General features: G+C 47.7%; 1 protein-coding gene across 2 annotated transcripts in view; it reads right to left on the reverse strand.

Moving 5' to 3' along the window:
• Gpld1 (glycosylphosphatidylinositol specific phospholipase D1) overlaps positions 1-19,095 on the reverse strand; it is a 50,267-nt gene that overhangs the window by 22,052 nt on the left and 9,120 nt on the right. For both annotated transcript variants that reach the window (XM_005337023.5, XM_078020605.1), the window contains 8 exons: positions 11,676-11,754; positions 8,734-8,831; positions 8,221-8,331; positions 7,539-7,587; positions 6,427-6,481; positions 883-990; positions 466-493; positions 241-380 (listed from right to left, as the gene is read on the reverse strand). In XM_005337023.5, coding sequence (XP_005337080.3) covers positions 241-380; positions 466-493; positions 883-990; positions 6,427-6,481; positions 7,539-7,587; positions 8,221-8,331; positions 8,734-8,831; positions 11,676-11,754 — 668 coding nt within the window. The remainder of the gene's footprint in view (positions 1-240; positions 381-465; positions 494-882; positions 991-6,426; positions 6,482-7,538; positions 7,588-8,220; positions 8,332-8,733; positions 8,832-11,675; positions 11,755-19,095) is intronic.

Here is a 19,095-nt window from a genome sequence, read left to right on the forward strand (position 1 = left end):
ACACACTTCGCAATACCCATCTCTGTTCCTAAAACCTGAGGGGCGTCAGCCAAGCCCAGTGGATGGGAACCAGGAGGGTCCTGCGGTGCCGGATTTCCTGGCTTTCCTCCTTGAGCAGGTTAAGGCAGCACTTCACGAGATTGCTCTGTGTTTGTTTGATCAGATGAAAATCCCGAGAGCTAGGCGGGGAACAGGGTAGCAGGGCAGGTAGCGACAGGTTAGACAGTTATGGCTGCTCACCTGGTCCCATTCTCCAGCATGAAGCTCGTGAGCCGGTAGATATTGGTGGACCAGAACACCATGTCATCCAGTCCTCCAAGGAAATACTCCTGGAACTGTTCCACCAGAAACGGGGACTTTGTAGAGTATGTAGAATAAAGCTGCAGCAGAGAAAAAGAAAAAGAAACGAGGTGCTGAGCCTGCACCTGCATAAAGCCTCGAGTCGGGGAGGAATGAAGTCTTTACCTTGGAAACGGCTAACACCTCTCCATACCTGCAACAGAAACAAGGACTGATCGTAAATCACATTTCCTATAAGAAATGAAGCAAGCGCTGAAGAGAAAGGCCATCCACAGACACCCACTATGATGCATTTGCTCTGAATAAGCCAGATCCATATGACCAAAACCCATTCTCAGGAGCTCACACACAAGAAAGTCACAAGGAAAGCCATGCGCACGCCTGTAATCCCAGCAATTAGGGAGGCTGAGGCAGGAGGATTGCAAGTTCGAGGCCACCCTCAGCAACTTAGCAAGACCCTGTCTCAAAAATTAAATAAAAAAGGGCTGGGGATGAGGCTCAGTGGTGAAGTAGCCCATGGTTCAGCCTCCAGTGCCCGAAATTTTGAAAAAAAAAAAGACCCTTCCTCTGGGTTATACTCACATTTCTAAGAACTGAAGGTACGTACAATCAATGATGACATTTTTGGTAATGACTTCTCGGCCATAAAGTTTCTCATAAATTCCCAGTAGATCTTTGATGGGCACATACCTGAGAAATGCATTAGAATAAAATAAGAGACGTTTTGATTCTGAAGCTGAAGACAACAATAACAGCTATTCTATGGTTATTCTGGCCAGATACCATGCAAGGGTTTTCACGTACGCTGGTTACTGAATCCTACCAGTGACCTTGGTGGGTACTAACATGGCCCCATTTTATATAAGAGGTAGCTGAGGCAACAGAGAGTTAAAAATTTGCTCAGTGATGCAGAGCAAACAGCACCTTAGTCAAATATTTATGAAGGTATAAAGATTGAAAACTAACTACAAATAATTCAAAGGGGGTATAATTTTGTGAATTTAGATTTCAAGAAGCATTTTTAAAATAGCCTCATTTTTTTGAGTTAAATTATTCTCAAGAATCATTTAAAAAAATAAATAAATATAGCTCCTTACTAAAACATGCTTCAGAGTGTCTCCCTTATTTTGTGCTGCATACTCTAAGTTCAGCTTTGGGTTTATATACACTAGTTATTTTAGTTGGAAAAGATCAATATTTTAAAATTAGATTTGAACAATCTTTTATCATAAATTCAAAATCCATAGACTCTGTAACAAGGCAAAAGTCACAACCAATAGAATACGTCTTAATTATATTTGCAAGAAAGAAGGGATTGGGGAGTCCATTTTTTATTTTATAAGAGTTCTGGAATGGTCTTCCCAATGAAAATAGCTTGAAAGGCCGGAAGGGGGAAAAAATCAACAAAAATATTTATTTAAATGAATCACTAAACTAGCAAGAAAGCAAAATTTTTCCAAAGAACAAAAACAAATAGAAACTGAAAGCTTTGGGAGGTAAGCACGCAGGACCGCAGCTGCCACTCTGGGGCCACCCGCCAAGGGACTGGCAGTTGTGATGGCAGGTGGGAGGCAGGAGATGGAGCAGAGGAGACACCTGAAGTGAGCCACAGAGGAGGTCTGCACTCCATCTAGAAAACAGAAGGCCAGGTGTCCGCCATGAGTGAGAGACAGAAAGAAACCAGCACCACCCAGCAGAGCAGAGAGTCTACCATCCCCACCCTGGTATGGAGGGGGAAGATCACCCTCTGTACTGGGGAGCCACACGTCACTCTGCCCACAGAGGTTCTGCCCCACAACCACGTTACTGCCCAGTGGGAAGACTTCCAGGGCTAAAGGTGATTTAAGGGGTCCTCAGGTAGTCTGCAGAGGCCAAGGAAAACCCTCTCCAGAGGGATACAAGAGCCCCACACATGCCCCAAGCAATTCAAGCACCATGGAGTACAACCCAAAGACAGCAGTCTGACCACAGGCACATCTGATGACGTAGGCGTTAAGGCAACAAGCACTGCTAGGGACAAAGAGCCCCCCATCGGGATGAAGAAAGTCAGCTCACAGCTATCAGAGTTGGTGGCAGATAAATAAGTGCAATGGAGTCTTAGCTGGCCATAGAGAACAAAATCATGTCATTCTCAGGAAAGTGGATGGAACTGGAGACCATGATTTTGAGTAAAATAAATCCGACTCAGAAAAGTGTCATGATTTCTCTCATATGTGAAATGGGGGGCCGGGGGCACCATGAAAGAAGGGAGACCATTGCATTGGAATAGGTTGGGGCAGGAAGTAGGAGGGGACAATGGGAAGTGAAATTGATGGAGTTACATTTCTAGGTATACACAAATATGCCACAGTAAACCCACTGTGCTGCATAATCTTATATCAATTAAAAAAGATATAAGACTTTGAAATGTGAATGTACCTAACACTGTCTTTAAAACACTAGCAAACACTGATGGAACAGGGAGAATTTTTTAAAATCCACCATCCCAAGGTCAGTTTTTAACACAAATTTCTCTCAGTAATTGTTAGATCAACCTGACAAAAAATAAATACTAAGAATATCTTAGTTAACACTTACAAGTCTTATGATTTGCATGGTAGATTTAATAAGGAGGAGCTGATAAAATAACCATTTACATTAAACAAAAAAAAAATGAAGAATTAACATTCATTTCAAGGTCTCATGAAATAGTTATAAAAATCAACCATGTTCTAGGCTATAAATTAAGACTCAATAAATTTCACATAAGTCCAATAAAGGTAAAAGGAAGAAAACAGAAATAGAAAATATAAAATAGAAAATTAACATATATAGGATCAATCAAGTTTGTTCTTTAAAACAAAAATGTGGAATACTATAGAAAATAAATCGTTTGAATATTGGAGAAGGCAGAACACACAGCATGATGGAGAACAAAGGGGACATCAGTATAAACATGGCCCGAGAAAGAAGGAAGACGCATGAAGGACCTTCTGCCCAAATACCCAAACACCCAGGTGAAGCGGAAAAGCCCTAGAAAAGCACAAAACTCCTTACGAAGAAACTGAAAGACCCCAAATCCTATAATTATTAAAGAAACTTTTTGGAAGTCCTCAAAGGAAAAACACCAGGACTAGAGAGCTTTCCAGGCAAATTCTATCAAACATTCAACGGATCAAAGCCTGAATCATACACAAGCTTCCTGAAAATCCAAAAGAACACTCCCCATCTGCTTTCCTGAAGCCAGGATGACCTCGATACCAAAACCAAGCAGGAACAGGAGAAGTAAGCAACCACATAGCTCACCCCAAACACCGATGCAGAAACCCCGAACAGCGAGGAGACAGAGAGCACATAAAAAAAGATGACACATGATGACCAAATTAGTTTTTTCCCCAGGCAAGAAGGTTGATTTAATGGAAGCAAATAGATTAATATAATTCACCATATCAATAAGAAATAACTGTTCCAACCGATACAGAAAAATGTTCAATGTAATCTGATATTCATTTATAAATAAAAATTACTAACAGCCTAGAAATACATGGAGATTTTCCTACTTTGGATAAAGGGAATCCACAAAAATACACAGCAATTTAATAGTGAAAATTTCAAAGCATTTTTTTTAAAATATCAGGAAAAAAAATAAGTATGTTAAATATCACCATTGCCATCTCTCATTGTACTTGAGATATTAGCCAGGGTGATAGAGCAAGAAAAAAAGAATTAAAGGTATATGGATCGAAAAAGCAAAACAAATGATCACAATTTGCATATTATTTTACTTGTTTATTTTTATGTGGTGCCGAGGATGGAACCCAGGGCCTCGCACATGCTAGGCGAGCGCTCTACCACTGAGCCACAACCCGAGCCCCTTCAATTTGCAGATTATAAATTGTGAGCTAAAGTAAAAACCAGATCAGTTATTATAGAAGATACTTAGAAATGTTGCTAGATTAAAAAAAAATCAAACTAAAACATCCCTTGCAGCCAGGTGCAGTGACACAAGCTGAGGATCACAAGTTTAAGACCAACCTCAGCAAATCAGCAAGGCCCTAAGCAACTTGGGGAGACCCTGTCTCAAAATAAAAAATAAAAGGGGCTGGGGATGTGGCTCAGTGGTAAAGTTCTCCTGGGTTCAATCCCCAGCCCCCAGCGCTCTCAAAAATTCAGTTGTATTTCTGCATACCAGCAATCAATTAATGTAACTTAAAAATTACCATTTATGGTAACAAACAAAATCTTTGGGACTAAATCAAATAAGAGCTTGGTGGAAACACTTATGAGACATTCAAGTCAATTAAGAAAACTTAAAATATAAAATATATTTATGGAGAAGACAACAATATTTCTGAATTGCTGATTCTCCTCCAATTCATCTCCAGATTGAACAAACATCTAATCAAAGTTCCAACAAAGTTTTCTTAGAACAGGTCAATGTGGTCCTGAATTGTACATGAAGAGCAAAGGCAAATAATAGACAAGTCACCTTTGAAGGCAAAGGATAAAGGGGCACAGCAGCCCTCGGGAGGTCAAAAGTCCTAGTGCTATAGCTTGGGTACATTCACATCCTCCTACAGTGCAGGACCACCTGGTGGTAGAAATGAATGGACCTAGAGCTCGTCATATCAATGTGATTAACTCCCAAAGACCATTTTGAGCAAAATAATTGCAGGATAATATATACTATGCAATTGCATGTATCTAAAGTGAAAACCATATACTATTCTGCACCTGGACACATACATATGTTAATAAAATTATGAGAAAAGCAACAAAATCTTTAAGAAGAGGCCTGGGACAGCAGTTAGCCCTGGTGGAAAGTTGGTGGCATGACTGAGGAGGTATGGGATCTTGTAAGGATCCACTAGTGCTCCATTTCTAAAGGTGAGCAGTAGCTACAGGTGTGCATGACTTATTATTCTTTTACTTACACACATTCTTTTATATGTTTGGTATAATTTATAACTTCTGAAAAAACTACTTGGACCTTTTGTTTGTAGTACTGGGGATCAAACCCAAGGGTGCTCTACCACTGAGCTACATCCCCAGACCCTTCTATATTTTAGATGGGGTCTAAATTGCCCAGGCTGGCCTTGAACTTGCAATCCTCCTGCCTCGGCCTCCTGTGTGGCTGGGATTACCAGTGTGTGCCACCATGCCCGGCTCTTACCCTATTCTAATCCAACTTTGCCTTTCAAAATTTACAAATGCAGTGAAAATGGAACCACCCTATGATCCCACAACACCCTCTGGGTAGATACCAAAAGGAATTTCAGAACGTCCGAGAGGCACCTGCACTCTGTGTGTACTGCAGTGGCATTCACAACAGCAGGGAATGAAATCAACCGGAGGGTGTGGACCGAGGAAAGTTCAAGAAGGTGGCGCCTGTTCTAACCCTTGTGGAAGGGATGACCCTGAACAGGAGCTTGCTGTATCCCACCAGCTCCTGTCTCCCCAGTCACGCCACCTCCGGTGGAACCGCTGCGCTAGGCTTCCTCTGAACCACTTTGGTCTTCAACGGTTTCATTACATACACGTGTGTTCCCATGCAGCACAGTACCTGGGTTTTCACCTTGGATAAATGGAATCACATAGTATGCACTCTGCATATTTTGTCTAAAGTTCTGCCTCTGTGGCCTTGCGGGTGGACTCGGAAGGCAAGCACAGAGGGACAAGGACCGCACAATCGCACTCACACGGACAGGCTGGAAAAGCTCATCTTGCAGGAGAGGGCAGAGCAGGGGTCTCAGAGGCTGGGAGAGGAGCGGGAGTTGAGAATGGGGAACGCTGGCCAACAAGTGCAGAGTTCAGGATGGAAACGGGCTCTGGGTGCCGTCACGCTGTGGGTGGACTGCAGTTAACAGCCACCACGTGTTTCAGAATAGCAAGGGGACTCTGAGTGGTCTCACAAGTGACTGGTAAATGTTTGAGTGATGGGCACATTAACTATCCCGAGTCGATTGTTACACAGGTCGGCACGTGCAAACCATCACACTGCACCCCACAAATATGAACGATTATTAAGGGGTAACTGAAAGTAAAACCTAAAGTCTAGTTAGGAAACTTCTTTAAGTTATGTTTTCTAAGAAAGATACTAAACGCCACTTAGATTCACATAATTGAAAGTATATGGCTTGCTCTTACCAGCGCCGCTCGAGGTAATTATAATTGAATTCAAACTGACTCAGCACATCTCCTCCTGTGGTATGAGAAGAATATTTACTTGGTAGATGAGTGACAACACAGCACGCCGCTTTCCACACAAGTTGCAAAGCCGGTCAACACTCCTTCACGTTGCTATGTACTCGAGTTTGAACCCAGCGTGCTCTACCAGCGAGCTTCATCCCTATGCCCTCTCTTTTCATTTTTTATTTTGGGAAAAGGTCTCTCTGGCCTTGAACCTGTGATCCTCCAGCCTCGGCCTCTTGAATCACTTGGATTGCTCTACCATACACAGCTAGGAAAAAGCAATTTTTAAAAAATCTTATCTAGCCAAGCACAGTGGACACATCTATAATCCCAGTGACACAAGAGGATGGGGCAGAAGGACAGAGTGTTTGAGACCAGCCTCAGCAATTGAGTGAGACCTGTCTCAAAATGAAAAATCTATTGATCAATCAATAAATGAAGTTTAAAAGCTAATAAAGTATATGCATTAAGAGTTATCCATATAACCAAAGATTTTTTGTTTTTGTTTTATTTTAAGGAAAAAAATAGACCATAAGTGTTCTTTTAAACTAACATTTACCTCTGCGGAAGGAAATCTACCAAGAAAAAGTGGAATTTACCAATCAAAAGATGAATTATCGGGCTAAGGTGGTGGCTCCGTGGAAGAGCACCTGCCGAGCATGGGTGAGGCACTGGGTTCAATTCTCAGCACCACATAGAGATAAATAAACATATGAAAGACCATTGATAACTAAAAGAAAAAAGAAGTAGTAGTATCAGATTAGGAGACACAAGTTAATAAGTTTTAATCCAAATAAAGTCTTTCTAAAATTATGACACAAGTCAGCGACAAAATGCATGGTTTTTAAAATAAAAACAAACAGCCAGATGCAACTATTTAGAGACCTCTGTCTGTTGGCTGAGGCGCACCTGCACTCAAAACTACCGCAACGTGAAACACAGAACGGCATCTAACATAGCTCCTAGAAACCACCACAGCAGCAGCAGCAGCATATGCAGAGCTAAGGGATGAGCTCATCACAAGGGCTCTGCTGCCACCCCGGAGGGAACCTGCAATGAGCACATACCAAAGTCTCCAGCGGAGTGGGCCTCAGGGTAGGAGCCGTGAAAGTCCATCTGAAAGAGAGAAAGCATCCGGTGGAGACGGAACTGCAGTCCAGCCCTCAGCCCACAGGCCAGTGGTCAGCAGGAGGCAACAGCTGAACCAACCAACTGCCCTGGAGGCCTCCGAGGGACTCTTGAGTGTCACACCAGCCCGTCCTAGGCAGGGGAGCTGGCTGCTCCAGGCTCCCTGGGTACCTGCCAAACCTCCAGCAGAGTCCCAGAGTGACCTCCAGCAGAACAGAATGAGTACCAGCTGATGACCAGATGGGTCTTTCAGGAGTGGCCAGGGGAGGTCACGATCAGATCTGGCATTTTCATATAGAAAATCAGAAATACAAAGGGAGCTATGGCTCTGAAATAGAGCCAGTGGCTGGTACTCACACCTCCTAGGACCCGGCTTCAGTCAACTGAATCAGAACATCTGCTGCCCCAAGGAGTGCCCGTGAGCCCTTCTGTCCTTGTGCATGAGTCACCTGGGCATCACGAACAGAGGAAGGGACAGGAAAGGACGGAACTCTGCCCGACAGCGAGCGAGCGCTCCGGGCGACGAGTCTGCTTCCACGTGGCACTCGATTAAACTAGGTTTCTGACCTCGGGCACGAAAGCTTCACCCCGTAAGTCGCCAGCCATAGAGACGGTACTCACAGCGCTCATGGTCCTGAGGAACCCTTGTTCAATGCCCAGACTGTGCCAGCTGACGTCTGCCACCATGTGCGAGGTGATTCCAAACAAGAAAGCCACCAATTTCTCTGTGTCCTGCCAAATAAGCAAATTATAGTCATTGTGTTTGGCTTGTTTTACACCAATGTCCTATAAAAATGTCTTAGATATTGATTTATTTTCCTTTTTGAGGCTTAACAAAAAGATTAAAGGTGGGCACATTACTCTAGTTACTAAAAACTAAGTAGAACGTTTTGAAATGTTTTGTAGTGTCTCGGAACTGCCTTCAGATCCACTACCAGTGGGGACAAAATGACCGACTACATACCCCCGATTTTTTCATGTCTTAATTCAAGTGTGAACTAGGTGCCTATGGTGGTCCGGGCACTATAGGTGCAATGGTAAACAGCTGTCACAGGGGAGGGGGTCAACTCAGGCACAACACGGTCCTTGGCAGGTGTGGGGTGCATTTCTTCAGGAGTAGAGGGCGGGGCCTACCTTCTCCCAGGGCAGCGGGTAGTTCTCGCGGATATAATGGACGCTTGCATTAAGGAATGGAGTCCAGTGAGTGCTCTCAGACACGTCATGGTATTTTCCTGACAAAGCAAAAGAGGGCTCTGGATTCCCAAAAGTTGGAGAGTCTCATGCAAATCCCCCGTCGCCACCCCTGGGCTGCCCTGTCCCTTCCCCACGCTCCCCACAAACTCCCTTGATTCTCCTGCGGATGCTCAAAGGAGGCAAAGCAGATGCAGGTTCCTCTTTTGGGGAATTTTAAATCTCTCCTTTATCCATCATAATCAGCCTCCCTAAGAGCTCAAAAGAACAAAAGCAGATCCTCAAAGGCTTTTAGCACAAATTTATGACAATTGCCATTAAGTGTCACAGGACCCAATGAGTAGTTCACACAAACATCACTGGGGTAGGCCAGAGGGTGTCCCACATCACCTCTATTCCCCCACAAGGGCGGGAAAGACAGCGCTGAGTCTGTCTGAACTCCCCAGTGCCACAGGTTCTTCACAGGGTGCCAATGTCACCAGACACCTGGAAGCAACTCTCCGGAGCTCAGATTCCTCACTTCAGATTTTTCTTAATGCTATGCCCAAAATAAAAACTAAATATAAGTTTAAGTCATTAGTTTTTCTGAAAACGATTTTCAAAGTTGGAACTAAGAAATTTGAGCTGCTCCAGCAGATTTCTGGAGATGAAATATGAAATGCTTCCTGTTCCCGGGACACAATAAAAATCCAGAATCAAGTAGAGCAGTAGTTCCTTGGAACGACTTCTACTCGTCCACACTGCAGATTAGTCAGAGACCTCCAGTCCTTTGGTGGATGGCACAGACGGGACCAAGGGCGTGCTGCATGCCAGATGCCAGCCCCCAGCAAGCCCCTGTGCCGTGCCGGAGCTCCTCTGTGCACACCTTCCTGGCCCTGAGACTCCACATCACACACAATCTGCTTCTCCCCGGGAAAGCCCCGCCTCTGTCCCCATCAACAGTTGCTCAGCTTGGCCTGCTTGGCAACACAAAATGCCACTTCTTATACAATGTAAAACTGCTCTCTTTGATTCCCATTTTTCTTGGACGATGTAACCTGTCAGAGATTGATTGTCTAGATGTCAGTAAACATTCTTGTGCTCAACTAGGGACATTTTCACCCACTCCCCTTTCTGCTTATGACTTTGGATCTCATGTTTATGGTTTTGAATCATAGCAACAGACACTTATGATTTTTTTAATATCTATTTAATTTTTTAGTTGTAGTTGGACACAATACCTTTATTTTATCAATTTGTATGTGGTACTAAATCTTGAACCCAGGGCCTTATGCATGCCAGGCAAGTGCTTTACTGCTTATGATTAATATGGTTTTGGACTATAAAAGGTAGACTCAACCCCTGGAGGGGGCCGAAGAGGGTAGACTTGCAGCCTTCCTGGTGGCCCTCCAGCGGGTCGATCCAGACCTCTGGCTGGTGAATAAAGTTTCTGTCTCCTGCTCCAAGATTGACTCAGTGATTTATTGCAATCTCGCCTTAACAGTTACCAGGAGGGGTGGCACAACTCCTGTAATCAGGAGACTGAGGCAGGAGGATTGCAAATTCAAAGCCAGCCTCAGCAACTCAGCAAGTCCTGTCTCAAAATGAAATATTAAAAATGGCTGGGGATGTGGCTCAGTGGTTAAGCACCCCTGGGTTTTATCCCTGGTACAAAAAAAAAAAAAAAAAAAAAAAAACAACAACAAACAAGGGGTAGTTAAAAAGTCAAGAACAGTCAAGCTCTCATGAATCCAGTTTGGGAAATGCTAAAGTAGAAATGACAGGTTAGAAAGGAGGAGAACTATAACACCCCACCGGCAAAATAAAAGGGCCATACATGACAGGGTTAGGGTGGCTCTCTTGGTCGGCACTTGTTCCGCATGCCCCAAGCCCTGGGTTTGATCCCCGACATCACAGGGGGAATAAAAACGGCAGGAAAATTTTTACCAATATGACAAGTGCACAGCTTGGCTGCCTGGGATACTAACTATGGGAACAAGTCACCCTAAATATTTCATCAACCCAGACAGACATCACTGTAGGAAAAAACCACAAAGAATCCTGAAACTGGGAGCGGTTTCCGCAATGGCACGGTGTCCCAGGGAGCTGGACGGCTTTCCTTCATCCCAGAGCCTCTCTCCACCCTCTGCCTACTGGTGACTCCAACGTCACCTGCTTCTGCTGACTTCTTTCTTTGTCCCCTGGCTTTGGTTGGGTTTGTCTTGTGGAAAGAAGGTGAGAGCAGAGCAGAGGACAAGAGTGAGGCTGGGTGCTCAGGCTCCCCACTCCCCTCCCTCGGGGTGAGGTGACCCTGGCCAAGGCCCTCCCTCTGCCCACGGTCCTGGTGGTCTCTCCCCTGCCATTCCGGACATCCTGTCCACACCTTTGGGACAGCACCTGGTTAAAGGTCCCTGAAGTGCTCAGTTGAGTGCGCCTCTCACACCCCTTGGGGCCTGATGGGCACAGCCCGAGCCCTGTTTATGGGCAGCCCCACCTTCAACTTGCTCAGCACTCGACAAAGGGCTCTGCGTGAACACGAGCGTCAAGGCAGTGACGAGGCAGGGCGGGCACTGTCACTGCGACCTCAGACACAGAAACTGACACCACGTGGAAGGGACTTTTCCCAAGTCCAGACCAAGAGGCAACACAGAAGGAACAGGAACTCAGACCCTTTGATCTCCTGTGAAATGTCGTCTTTGACGCTGCGAAGCACTAAAGCCAGCAGGCTGCTTAGAGTGGCTGCATCCAAAAGGAGCTCAGGGTTGCAGAAAGTCAGTGCTCCAGGGGGGAGGTTTGGATAAACGGAAAAAAACAACCTGGGAAGAAGTCACTGCCTGGCTGGAAAGCATGTCTCAGGTCACCTCCACTCCTGTTAACCCAGCAGAAGCCACAAGCCATCATCTTACCTCCTTTGCAGAAGCTGGGGTAAAAGGAATCTGGAAACACGGTCCCAGCCTGATACGCATCCTGGTGTTCCAGTAACAGCTGGGGAGCAGGAAAACACAGAGATTAGGGGGCAGAGCAGCAGCCTTGGAATCACAGGCCCGTGGACTTCCAGCTGTGGAGGAGGCAGGCAGTGCGGGCAGATCAGGGATGACAGCTCATGCTCCACCCAAGACAGTGCCCTGGGATGTATCTTCAGGCTCCTTCCTACCAAGCAGGAGCGGGCTAATTAAAAAGCAAAAGTCACCTATTTAATTCCACTTCCTTTCATGTTCTGTCTACCCAGTAGGGCAGGACCTCCTGAAAGCTATTTCACGGACCCAGAGCTGGTGGGGTCATTTTATGACCCACAGTGAATTGAGAAAAATGCAGAGACTAGATTAGGTCGGTAGAGATCTATGGAAGCTGTCCACACACGTATGTATCAGCTCACAGTTGCTCCCTGTGCACTAGAGTAGGACTATGCACTTTGTGCTTCCAGAGAGTTAGAGAAGCATCCTTTTCCCTTTAACACGAGGCGAAAGTAGACGGTACGGTTTCCTTTCCAACATTCTTCCTTGGCGGGTGGCTCGCTCAGCTCCATCCCGACTCCCTCGTGGCATGCAGGCTGCGGGGCTAGAAACTGGCTGCACTTCCGCCTGCCTCCTCCACGGCCCACGGCTTCTGCTACCTGGAGGCTGTGCTGCTGAGGCCCCTAATGTGCTCCAGCACCCCGTGTCCTCAGGAAGAGTTTAGAGCAAGCAGTTGCTGAGGACTGCTATGGTGGAGTCTCGGGGCCAACAACTGTCGGGGGGTGGCTACTGCTGCCTCTTTTTTTCTTTTTCTGGCTGTACTCCTAGGGAGGAACCCAGGGCCTGGGCACAGTAGGCAAGTGAGCTACCCCTGCTCCACATCTGCCGCCCTGTTATTTTCCACACCACGACGTGCAAGACTTGAATCTGCGCCTAGGGAAGGGGACCTGGCCATGTGACAACATTCAGGGAGCAGTTCCCTGGCAGCCAGGTCCACGTGTCCTTCTGGGCGTCTTCTCCGGACACTTGGCTGGCGGCTGCCCCTCTGTCCTCACAGTCTGAGCAGTGAGCGCCTAATTCCTGGCACGGTGTCCTCCGCTGCCTGCCAGCCCAGGAGTTTCCACGATCCTCACAAAGACGGAGGAGCACGATGGGCGAGGAAGAGTGGGCAGCCCAACCTCCTCCTCTTCAACCAGGGCTCACTCATCACGTGGACCAAAAACGGAGGCAAAGAAGCCCCCGAGAACATGGCCCACGAGGACAAGAGGCAGCACCTGCTTCCTCTTCCCAGTTCTCACAGAAGAGAATCGCCCCTCCCGAGGTCAGCCTGGGCCCTGACGAGCCCTCAGGCCGACCCCTGGAGCAGCAGGTGGCCCTCTCCTCCCTGCCACGTGCTTGGCTCAGAAATGGACACTTGCTAGGAGCCAGAGCTGGGGAAGATGGGCTCTTCTTTCTGGGGGCTGCAGAGTCTGGGGCAGGGTCCTCCGAGGGGAGAAAGAGGCCACAACTCACCCCTGGGGCCTAGTTCCACCCCAGGGCTGCAAGTCACATGGATCAATAAACTCTCTCCCTCCTGGGACCAAAAGGTAGCCCAGTTGAACTCTGGTCCCTTGGAAATAATAATTAACTTCATAGGACACTTATCTTGCCAGCTAAGGCCTAACTGCTTTACCTGCATGGGACTTGACGAATCTGCTCCTCTCCCGAGGTGGGTGTGTCCCTTAACGCGGCCAAATAATTCTGAAGTCAACTTTGAAAAAAATAAATAAGTGTGCAAAAGAGATGGGAAGAAAGAGTCCTGAGGGAGGCTGAATCCTTCGGATACATTTTTAAGCTACAGAAACAAATACAGTTTGATACAGGAGCCAAAGGAACAGACCGTGAAATAGAAAAGAGCAGAGAGAGGCTTGAGCATGCATGTTACGTAATATGTGACAGATGCAGGCCGAGGGGACAGTCAGCAAATGCCCCATCACTGCCCTATGCACGGGTGCACCATGGATACACCGCAAGCGGGTTCCGTGCTTCACCCAGGCGACTTGGAATTTATACCAAAAACAGGTCACTGGATGGATCCCTATTACGGTCTCTACCAACATAGACCTGGGATGGATTAGAGAGCCGAGTGTCCAAAACTAACAAAATTAGGGGCTGGGGTAGTGGCTCAGAGGTAGAGGGCTCGCTTAACATGCGTGAGGCCCTGGGTTCGACCCTCAGCACCACAAATATAAAATAAAGATATCGTGTCCACCTGTAACTAAAAAAAAAAAAAAAAGTCGATAAAGTGGGCACAGCTCAGGGGTAGAGCACTCGCCTCGCATGGGCAAGGTCCTGGTTTCATCCCCAGAACCAACAAAAAACAAAAATCAGCAAGCTGGAAGGAGTGGATGCCGTTTCCTCCTGTGCGACATTAGGTCCACCTACATATTTTTGGTCCATGGTTCCTGGCTCTTAGCTTCCCCCCAAAGGCCAGCCATAAAATCTAGCATTTCTCTTCGCCAGGGCAAGTCAGAGGCTCCGCCTTGCATCTGGCCATGAAGCCCTCTGACCTACCTGCCTGATAACCAGCCCCCCAAGAAAGGGTCCTGCCCCACACATGCAAGGGAGGAATGTGGAGGAACAGCCCCAGCAGGACTTGCCGGTGTCCCTGCCCGGCTGTCACCACCCCGTCCCACCCTTCCCACCCAGCCACATTTCCACACAGCCATCCCTGCTAAGGCCGTGCCTACAGTGCAATCTCCATAAAGCCCCAAAGGACAGGGTTTGCAGAGCTTCCGGACAGCTGTGCACAGGGAGGGCCACAGGAAGATGCCACCCAGGCACCGGGAGGGCGACTCCCCCAGCTCCCAGGAGGAAGCGCCCAGGGCTCAGTGCTGGGGACTCTTCCACTCCTCTCCGGCCACCGATTTCTGGACTTTATAACACCCTCTGCAGGAAGTTTGTAAGGACTGTGTTCCTGAGTTCTGTGAGCCACTGTGGCCCCTGTGCCAACTTGAGGAGGCGGCATCGGACCCCCGATTTGTAGCCAATCTGCCAAAAATTCCAGAGGCCTAGACTTGTAACCAGTGGAGTCACAGCTGACCTGGATCAGGACACCCCGCTGGTGACAGCTGCTGCTTGCTGGTGAGGAGGAGCCCCCACACCCTCTGAGGTCACAGCCTTCGTGCCCATCACGGCGGTGTGGGAGGGCAGGAGAAACCCGTCATTTCTCCTGCCCTCCTCTTGCACTCATGTCTTCTCTAAATGTCTGTCATTTAGAAGTTTTTGGTTTCATCTATTTCTGGGCCCAGGGGATTCAGCCTGCCGTGCCACAGCAGAGGAGACTCGTGGTCAAGATGCTAACTTCATGCAAGGAGATTAAGCACGAAAATAAACATTGAGAACAGAAGCAAGGGGTCTCGGCAGGGAGAAAAGGGTTACACACAGAGACACAGAAAAGGCTCGAAATAGATCCTGCGAGATCAATCAGAATTGGCTGTGTTTTCATGGGATTTATAGTTTTAAATAGGACATAGATAATCAGTGGACAGACAGACTAGACAGCCAACTTGAAGCCAACTGAGAACTAAACTGGGCATGGCAGCACATGCCTGGAATCCCAGCAACTCAGAAGGCGGAGGCAGGAGGCTCACAAGTTCAAGGCCAGCCTCAGCAACTTAGTGAGGCCCTGTGTCAAAAATAAAAAATGGAAATTTCTAGGAATATGGCTCAGTGGGGGAGCAACCCTGGACTCAATCCCAGTACCAAAGACTAAGAATAGCAATGTACTGTAAGACACGGGGTAGAAGAACCACCCGCCGTCCTGAGGAGACAGGCAAGTGGATGAGCTGGAGTGAAAGCCACCTTCTAGCACAGTGCCAACCGAGAAATGCAGGAGACGGGCAGGATCAGAAATGCCACTTGGCAACCATCGTCACCACAATCGTCTCGGGTACGAATCGCCCATAGGTGCTAAAACCAGCGGGCACAAGCTGGGTGAGAAGTGGGACTCAGCCTCACCAGCTCTCTCCACAAAGCACTTACTCCCTGATGAGTTAAAAAGTAGAAAATGCTCATCAACTTTCCAGTGTCAAAATGAGGCAGATGCCACTTTAACCAAGAGATGACAGCTGACATCCCTAGGACATCTGCTTCCAGAAAAACAGATGACAGACACACTCTTCCCTACTCCTCCCCCGAGACACAGTGGAGAAGCTGGACACGCAGTGAACAGGGCCTCCCATGAAGACCAGAGTGACGTCAGCCAGGATGGGCACTTCAGGTGACAGTGTGGCGACTTCCTGGGGTTTTGTTTTCTTTGGCTTCTTGGGCCTGAACTGGGTTCTGGAAGAGCCACCACCTGGAGCACCATGGGACAGTGACATAAAAACAAACAAAGCCTGTTCCCTCTAGCCACAGGGCCAAAAAGAGCAGCCTCACGAGACAGAAAACGGTTAATAACCTGTTCAGCCATCGCCACAGTGAAACCCTGGACCAACCTTCCCATCCACTGAGGCCCCGTGAGCAGCCCAGACTTGCACCTGGCCAGGCTGTGAGGAGGCCCGTGTCCTGCTGGGCTGAGGTCTCAGAGGCTGAGGAGGGGACAGGAGGGAGGGGTCCTGCCGTGCCCTGACCTGGGGTAAATGGGGTCGCCAGGAGAGCCCAGACTCCCAAGCCAATCTGCAGTAATGAGGGGTCCGTCTTCTCCCCACTGGGCTGGGGTCAGAAGAGGCCCAGGGGAGTCAGGCTTTCCCACCACCCTGCCCACCGCATCAGCAAGGCCAAGCGAGAGGCCGCAGTTACCACCCCCCCACCCCCAGCCGGTCTCAGTGGAGGCCGAGTGTGGAGGCTGAGCTCCCAGCCTTCCCTCACAGTGGTGTCAGAAGCACACAACTGAAACAGGAGGTTTAAATGAGATCCAGAGTCCCACAGCCACACACCCATAGGTCCAGGTTTCACCCGAATCATTCACCACACCAGGAACAGCAAAGGTCTCAAACCTCAGAACAGATCCCAGCATGGAGATGTCAGAAATGGTGCAGTTCTGACAAACGCTGTCAACAGCCACCACCATGTCTCAGCAGTCAAATGTGACCACACTGGAGAGGAAACAAAGTCTCGGCAAAGAGACGCAAGATGCGAAGAAGAGCCACGTGGAAGTCTAGAAACACAAGGTACCAGCAAAGGGACAGACGGGCAGTGCATGCCCCCTGATGCTGTCAACGAGAAGAATGCCGAACCTTCAGCGTCCTCCGAGAGCCTCACAAGAAGGTGTGGCCTTCGGGGACTCTGGTGATGAGGCACGAGAAGAACCCCGATTAAGGTGCATCCCACTGTTACCATGCCGGACTCCCCAAAACACCCAGCTATTAAAGCCAAGGCCGGCTGAGGAGATGCTCTGGTCTGAAGCCAAAGAGGACCGACAACCAGCCTACCCTTCATTCACTCCTGCCCGAGTTCATCCTGGACCGCGAACGGCCGGTGAAATGTGAACGAGGGCCTGGAATTGGGCAGTGGTCCTACTATGATGCCGACTCCCAATCCAGGTTATTATACTATGGTGTGTGGGAAATATCCTCCACATTAGGAAACTCACAGAGATGTTAAAAGGTAGTGAGGACCACATTAACAACCAACCCACAAACGACTCGGGGAAACCAACGCGCCCAAGTTGGGAGGATGAAAAGGCAGGTACGATAACCTGTCGGAACCTGGAAAGGACAATGTGAGAATTACTTATCTGGTGTTCTCAGCCTGACAGGTTTGTGTTATTTCAAATAAGCTAAAATAGAGAATTGGTTAAATAAATGATGCTAGCTCTGGATGACATAAAAGTGCATAATTAAAATTATTCTGAAGATTTCTATTTACTGACATTGAAATATATCTTCTAATAAGTGAAAAAAGTTACAAAACTATGTATGATTTTTAAAAAAAAAAAAAAAAAAGAAAGTACAGAGAAAAAGAATATACCTGAAATAATGTAAATAAAGCAAGACACTAATACTAATATTGGTTACTTTGAGGTATATAATACACATTATATTTATATATGTATGTGCATATATGTATGTGTATATATATGTGTGTGTGTGTATATAAAAATTTTTTTAACCTATGAGCTTCATATCAGTTTTATAATCAGAAAGGACAAAAGTTTTCTCCATTGTGAGGGGCGGAGAGGGTGACATGCTGTGCTGATTCCATGCTAACACCCACATTCTATTCAGAATTCCATACAGAAAGGGTAAACGGGGACAATAGTGACTACCAAAGTGAGGTCACTGGGCTTCCCCAGCTCCTGCAAATTTATAAACCGATTTTCCCAGCTTTATGATCGACTATGAACTTGGTCTGAGCAAGCCAAAGTCTCTGAAGCCCAGTAACCGCTGACCGCGTTGACAAGATGACCCCTGAACCCACCGTCAGACCCTGAGAATCCTGCCCACCCCGTCTGTGGGGCTTGTCTCTTGGCCAACAAGTGTCCTTCAGGCCACGTCCCCCAGTGTTATAGCAGCTGCACTGACGAGAGGCCACACAGAAAAGGGTTCAGATGAGAGCAAGGAAAAAGAGCAAGATCCCCAAACGGGAAGATGCGCATCGTCAGTCTCTGGAAAGGGCCTCAGTGGTGACGGTGTAACAGGTGAAGGATCCCCGTGTGTGCAGACGCCACACAGGAGGGCGAGCACTCGGCACCTGGTCCTTCCCAAAGGTGACATTCGGTGTGTGGCTTTAAAGCCACGCTGCAGGGGACACGTGGGTCACTAAGCTCATCCTACCAGCGTGAACCCTACTGGAAACCACTCTGCACACTTGGGGCTGACGGGTCACAGGCTTCTCCTTCCCACATCTTTGCTTCGAGATCAGCGGCAGCATCCACCAGATATAAATGCAGCCTTCCCTAGAGGCTGGCTAAGGTGGCACCTAAGGAAGCCAGGACTGCTGGTGGAAAGTGACGTGGGGATTCAGTCGCTCTGCACTGCCTGACCCCGCTTTCCACCTGGATCAGCAAGGCCTCGGGAAATCACCAGGTCCACCTCCGCTGTCTGCAGGGAATGTCAACCACCCTCACCAAACTTCGTATTTAAGAATCACCTTGACCCCACATTATTCTTTAGCTTGTCAAACTAGAGTGGTGCACAGGGTCAGAACGGGTTCAACTAATTTGAGGGTGGAAAAAGGCGGGCCACCAGGAGTCCAAGTCGACCAGGAACACAGAGGGGGTCTCAATGTGCTCAGGGACAGAGGCTGGCCTGGCCTGGGTGCCATCCCCAGGGCTGCGAAACCAAACAAGCAAACTTCCTGCTCCTCTGGGTGATGCAACCCACGGACAACAAACAGTGACGGAAACTAGGAAAAAAGCTTCTCTCCAGTGTGACCTTTCTTTATAAAA

The sequence above is a fragment of the Ictidomys tridecemlineatus genome, chromosome 8, assembly GCF_052094955.1.
Source record: "Ictidomys tridecemlineatus isolate mIctTri1 chromosome 8, mIctTri1.hap1, whole genome shotgun sequence".
NCBI classification, from domain to species: Eukaryota; Metazoa; Chordata; class Mammalia; order Rodentia; family Sciuridae; genus Ictidomys; species Ictidomys tridecemlineatus.